General features: G+C 38.0%; 1 protein-coding gene across 2 annotated transcripts in view; it reads left to right on the forward strand.

Moving 5' to 3' along the window:
* Positions 1 to 5104, forward strand: part of arfgap2 (ADP-ribosylation factor GTPase activating protein 2) — a 12989-nt gene extending 7885 nt beyond the window's left edge. For both annotated transcript variants that reach the window (XM_016237677.1, XM_016237678.1), the window contains 8 exons: positions 1669 to 1805; positions 2013 to 2144; positions 2329 to 2457; positions 2535 to 2684; positions 2871 to 2997; positions 3610 to 3700; positions 3836 to 3957; positions 4055 to 5104. In XM_016237677.1, the coding sequence (XP_016093163.1) occupies positions 1669 to 1805; positions 2013 to 2144; positions 2329 to 2457; positions 2535 to 2684; positions 2871 to 2997; positions 3610 to 3700; positions 3836 to 3957; positions 4055 to 4075 (909 nt within the window). In that variant the 3' untranslated portion in view covers positions 4076 to 5104. The remainder of the gene's footprint in view (positions 1 to 1668; positions 1806 to 2012; positions 2145 to 2328; positions 2458 to 2534; positions 2685 to 2870; positions 2998 to 3609; positions 3701 to 3835; positions 3958 to 4054) is intronic.
* Positions 5105 to 6839: the final 1735 nt, after the last annotated feature.

Consider the following 6839-nt stretch of genomic DNA (forward strand, 5'->3'; position numbering starts at 1 on the left):
ATAATCCATGTGACATCAGGGGTTCAACCGTAATATTACAAAGCTACAAGAATACTTTTGTGTGCAAAAGAAAGAAAAAAAACTACTTTATTCAACAATTCGTCGTCTCTGTGTCACCCTAGCGCCATTTTGAAGAGTATCCACTGAACGCAAACAGCGTATGTTGTTCTGTGTCAGCTGAACCACACGGATATGTTGTTTTCGTTCAAATCAAAGGACAAACAATGTAGAAAGCGTATCTGTGTGGTTCAGCTGACACAGAACAGCATACGCTGTTTGCGTAATCTCCTTGCTACGTTTCTGGACGTTGATCGTGGTAGTACCCTTGCTGTCTATGGGAGGGTCAGAGAGGGAATTGTGCTTCCTGTTCTTGCAGTGTTCAGTTTTTGTCAGTGGGTGTCAGCCTTGCAGCGCGATACAGAAGCTAGAACAGTGGTTCTGCCTAAAACTAAAGAAGAAATATATATAATATAATCATTCAGATTCTGCCTTACTCACACACGTCTGCATTTTGAAATCTTATAATAGTAGTTTGACAAATGCTACGAATGTGTGCTAATAGACTTTGTTGATTGTTTTTCATTGGCATGGGCATGTTTCTTCACTTAAAAGTTTCAGTGAATTTCACAAAACCTGTGAAAAGCATGTCTGGCTCATAATTCATCTGAAAATCTAATTATATTTTACTTAGATTTATCATACTTTCATAACAACTAAGTATAATTCTCCAGTTCTCATTCATGAGAATTAGACTTTTTTTTTTACATTATGGTACTGTAATATTTAAATAAAACTAATTGTAATAAAAATGGTACTGTAATTTTTACATTTTAAATAGTATTTTTACTGTGTGTATATTTTATATATATATATATATATATATATATATATATATATATACAGTGGGTACGGAAAGTATTTAGTTTTTGCTCCCATTTTTCGTGAGGCAAATGGTGGTCACACCAGATACTGACTGGTTTCGGACCCCACAATACAGTAAAACTGCACATTTTAGAGTGGCCTTTTATAGTGGCCAGCCTAAGGCACACCTGTGCAATAATCATGCTGTCTAATCAGCATCTTGATATGCCACACCTGTGAGGTGGATGGATTACCTCGGCAAAGGAGAAGTGCTCACACAGATTTAGACAGATTTGTGAACAATATTTGAGAGAAATAGGCCTTTTGTGTACATAGAAAAAGTCCTAGATCTTTGAGTTCAGCTCATGAAAAATGGGGGCAAAAACAAGTGTTGCATTTATAATTTTGTTCATTATATATACATGCATACATACGCATATACATTCATATACATACACAGACACACACACATACATATATATACATAATTTAATTCACATTTATGTATGTGTGTGTATGTATGTATGTATGTATGTATGTATGTATATATATATATATGCACACACACACACGTATGTATGTATATAAATGTATATATGTATATAAAATATTTTTAGCATATGTTTAGTATTTTTATGAGTTTCATTAGGTATTTTTATGTATAAATATACATGAAATAATATAAACCATTTATAAAAGCATATACTGCTTCTATAGTTCAACCTCAAAATTAATTTGCAGGTGCTACTTTGTTCATTCATAAATGCCTTTACACTCTTTATTTTTTATTTTTCATTTTGATTTTAGCTTGGCGCTAAAAAGGGTCTTGGTGCCCAGAAGGTGAGCAGCAAGAGCTTCACTGAGGTGGAAAAACAAGCCCAGGTGGCAGAGAAAATGAGAGAGGAACAGGTCGTTGAGGCCAAGAAACAAGGCGAAGAGTCCATGTGAGTCTCCAGATGCCACACATTCAGAATCTCTTGGACATTTGCAGATGCTGGAAAACTGAGATGCTTTTTCTTAAAAGATTTTGATTAGAACCTATTGAATGGTCAAGCGTATGTTTGAGTAAGATGATGGCTCCTCTAACAGTGCAATCAGAGCTATAGCTTAGTTTTTGTTTTTCTCTGATTGCGTTCCCTCTTTTCTCACAGAGTGGCCTCGATGCGATTGGCCTACAAAGAGCTGGAGATTGACAGGAAGATGGAGGAGAAGAAACTGAAGAACCTTGAGGGCAAGAAGAAGGAACAGGCAGAGAGGCTGGGCATGGGATTCGGCAACAGGAGGTAAAGACACGGCGGCAACCTCGATTAAACCACCGTCACGTTAATTACATCACTCCCCTCAAGCATGACATCACTGTCTGCAGCAGATTAATAGCCCAGGATGCGGAGCGATGTGTCTGTTTGTTAATGTTATTGTACATTCAGCTTAATGAGGCTGATATGATGTGACTTTGATCGTCCGCAGTGCCGTGTCTCATTCCGTGATGGCTGAAATGCAGGTGATCGAGCAGGAGACCCCGGTCGGAGTCAAATCCTCTTCTCGTTCTAAGCTGGACATGTTTGATGAACCCAGCTTCGCCTCCGGACCGCCCAAGTATGTCTGTTTCAGACAGCATTTGTGAATGTGTGTGTTTGCATGTGTGAGATTTGTATCAATCATTGTGATCTCAGGTACAAGGACAACCCTTTCACTTCAGGAGACAGCTTTGGCTCACGGTGGGACAATGATGGAGGATCCTCATTCTCTTCCTGGGCTCTGGAGAAGGAGGAGCCTAAAGAGAGTGAGGTCACCATCTCAAGCATCCAGCCAATCGGAGAAAGGTTTGTTGAATAACGTCCTGATGCAGTAGACAGTGATTTGATTTGTGGACGTTTTTATGACCCCGTGACACAATGTGTCTCAGGTTGCCCAGCCGACGGAAGCCTGAGGTGTCTGTGCCCATCACAGAGTCCAGCGAAGCACAACAGAAGTTTGCCAATGCTAAAGTGTGACACAATGTGTCTCAGGTTGCCCAGCCGACGGAAGCCTGAGGTGTCTGTGCCCGTCACAGAGTCCAGCGAAGCACAACAGAAGTTTGCCAATGCTAAAGCAATCTCATCGGACATGTTCTTCGGCCGTGAGAGCAACCCAGAGGTACAGTGAGCCCACCAGAGCTTGAGTTCTGTGACTCGGACTGGCAGTTTTGACACATTTTTCACATCCTTTTTTTCTTTTTCATTTTATTTCTATATATAAATATTATATTAATTATTTTTACATATTTCATCTGTAATTCTGTAATACTGTAAATAATATTTTTTTAGGATTCAAAACAAGTGTGCCACACAAGTCTTAAAAAGTGAAGCCAGAACGTTTCGATCAAAGATAACACAAGTAAACACAACATGCAGTTTTTAAATGAAGGTTTTTATTATTAAGGGAAAACAAAATCCAAAACTACATGGCCCTGTGTGAAGAAGTGTTTGCCCCCCTGTTAAAACTGTGGTTTATCACACCTCTCGTCTCTTTTTTGCCAGAAAACATCTTGATGATCCCCAAGACTTTTGGGAAAATACTCTGGACTGAGGAGACAAAAGTTTAACTTTTTGGAAGGTGTGTGTCCCATTACGTCTGCCGTAAAAGTAGCACTGCATTTCAGAAAAAGAACATCATACCAACAGTAAAATATGGTGGTGGTAGTGTGATGGTCTGGGGCTGTTTTGCTGTTTGTATTGTTTATATAAATATATTATTTTTCCCCACTAGTATGAAGCAAAGACTCGTCTAGAAAGCATGTCTGGAAGCACCTCCATCAGCTCTGCTGACCTGTTTGGTGATGGCAGTGTCCGTTCCTCTGGTAAACACTTCTGTCTTCAGCTATACTGTTTACTTCATGCTAATTAGATTATAAAATGGAAAAAAGTCCTATATTTGTTGGCATATTATATAACACGAGTGTGGCGCTCCGTTTCGTTCATGTACATCGCTGTAGGCTCATCAGGATTTGACAACGTGCTTCCCTCCGGTCCTGACATCGCCCAGTTCAAGCAAGGTGTGAAGACTGTTGCAGGGAAGATGGCAGTGCTGGCTAACGGAGTTATGAACACCATTCAGGTGAACGCACTTATTTCAGTCTTGACTATATATATTTAAATACATCCACAGCAGCTGCATTAACACCATCTGATCATGTGTGTGTGTGTGTGTTCAGGATCGCTATGGATCTTACTGAAAGGACTGCATTTGAATGAAACGGAAGTTGCATTACAGAACGCACCTCACTGCTGATTGGCTCTGGTCTGTCTTTCCCACATGAACACACATCTGAGAAAGACCAAGACCCGGGAGCTCCCAATCTCTCCCCAGACCACTGTAGACACTCTTGCTGACAGTATTTTCATTTCTTTTTGAGGACTCAGTGCTTTCTGTTCGAACTAACAGTCCTCTTTTCTCTGCAATGTTCTGGTCTTTGATTTCAAATAGGTATGGATTTGAAAAGTATTCTGTCTGGAATTAAATGTATAACTAAACTTAGAGCGCTAATATGTTCTCATGGCTTTCTTTTTGTATTTTAACGGTATCTGAAGACCTCGGTTCATTCGGTGAACAAGGAAAGGAGCCCATATGGTATATTTATACATTGGAATATTTGGAGCCCATTTCCTAAATGCAATCTATTAGATTTTGATGCATTATCATGATTTTACATTGACAAAGTTTGAGTGATTAAGTGATAAAATAACAGTAATATTGTGCAATATGTCCTGGCATGTCAAGGACGAGTTCTTGAGGCTTTTTGTGAATGCGGATGTGTAAGTGATCCATGGAGTTTGAGTTGTCAGGACCGATGATTTTAAACTGAACCCTGTTTGTTTTTGCATGCCAGCATAAGCCGAAGACACTGGTGCTGTATCCGATTTCCAGCATTCCCTCGTATTTACAAAGAAAATGCTCAAGAAGCCAAGCAGGCTGAGGAGGTTTACAGCGATGTGATTTAATCAACGGCAATTTAACAAGACGCCCTCAGTTTAGATGATAAAATGCCATATGATTTTTTTGTTTTTTATTTAAAGTTCACCCGCTATCGTCTGTTTTCTGGTAATCTGCATGTGCAATACTGTTTCCTAGTACATGCATTACAGCCTTTCTTTCCTTTTCTTTCGGGTTAATGCCAGACGGGGAGCTAGCGAATGGCATTTGTCTGCCTGTCCGTTTGTATCCCAATGCTAAAGTTGAAAATAAAGAACAACAATCCAACTACCGTCTGGAATAAAAGCTATTTATTGTAGCCTGTTGAGAAGAATCTATTGAGATTTGTGTGAATAAAGATTGAAATCCCCACAACAGCTGTTTTAAGACTGATTCTATAAACGCCACAATCATTTTATGACAGAAGGATTACAGATAAAGTGCAAAACAAACAAGAGTGGTAATGGAATAATTAATGCACACAAAGTGTTGACCCTTTAACCCTAATAAAAAATACAAGTCAGTAGAGTATTGGCCTGGCTGACGTTAACCCTGTAAAGCTTATTGTTACATTTGCCTCTAAATTATCAACATGATCAAAACATAAATTAAAAACATGTTGTACGCAATTTTCTACATGACTTCTGTTTGCTTTTTTTTTTTTGTTACTGTGAAATTTATTATTTTAAGTAATGTAAGAAGAACTTCTATACTGATAGTAATACTTAAAGATGAACACTTACTGGACTGACGCAACTTAGTTTTACTTGATTTTCCATACACCATTTTTAGAAAAATCTGGTTAAAATATATCAAATATGATCCATCAGGCTTTTGAGGAACGTTTATTTGTTCATCAATCAACACTGCATTGTATCATATGTTCTGCCCCACAATAAAAACTAGAGTGTTGATCATTAAACTAAGCATTTAAATATAATTTTACTAAGACATATTATTGAGAGAGACAGAGTTCCTACTGATATTTATATGCATTTTATGTCAGTAGCCTGCTATACTGTTACAAAGATCACTTTGATTTACATCAGCTATCAGAATTTCGTCTTCCTTTTTGACCATATAAATATGACCAAATTTGACCAGATTGCATATACAGGTGCATCTCAATAAATTAGAATGTCGTGGAATTTATTTCAGTAATTCAACTGAAATTGTGAAACTCGTGTGTTAAATAAATTCAATGCACACAGACTGAAGTAGTTTAAGTCTTTGGTTCTTTTAATTGTGATGATTTTGGCGCACATTTAACAAAAACCCACCAATTCACTATCTCAACAAATTAGAATACTTCATAAGACCAATAAAAAATTAACATATATAGCGCTCCAGGCTTTACAATGTTCCTGATTCCGAAGTCTGCTCAGGAGTGCTAAAAGACTCTTTGATCACAGGTACAAAAACACTCATAAATGTCAGCTTCTGTTATTGCATCGATAGTGAGGCATCTATGTACAAACAAAAGATCAATGTAAGCGTAAGTCCTCCTTCAGTCTTATTTGCATAGCAGTTAAATTCAGAGGGCGATCAGAGAGCCGCATTATCCCTTTGTAGGCCCTCATTGTGTCCCAGGCTTCTCATCCATGTCAAAGCTTTGGATTTGCTTAGTCACACAATCAAAGAATAACAGGTTTAGAAACAGCAGACTGGCTGTATTCGGTAAATATATGAATGGAGCCGATTACTGTAACAAACAAACAAGAAAAAACCCGAATAATGGGGATTTATGGCTTATAACAGCCTCTGAATTCACTCATTCAAATGCACATTCAAACTCACTGAGTAAATTCAATTCCCTTCTCAGCTTGTAAAAGTTCAATTAAACGCAGAAGTTGCTCGTTCACAGCTCAGCTGATATGATAGAATGATAGAACGATAGATAGATAGATGATAGATAGATCGACAGATAGATAGATAGATAGATAAACATAGATAGATAGATAGACAGACAGACAGACAGACAGATAGATCGACAGATAGATAGATAGATAAACAGATAGATAGATAGA

Source organism: Sinocyclocheilus grahami, unplaced genomic scaffold, assembly GCF_001515645.1.
Source record: "Sinocyclocheilus grahami isolate Dianchi unplaced genomic scaffold, SAMN03320097.WGS_v1.1 scaffold521.1, whole genome shotgun sequence".
NCBI classification, from domain to species: Eukaryota; Metazoa; Chordata; class Actinopteri; order Cypriniformes; family Cyprinidae; genus Sinocyclocheilus; species Sinocyclocheilus grahami.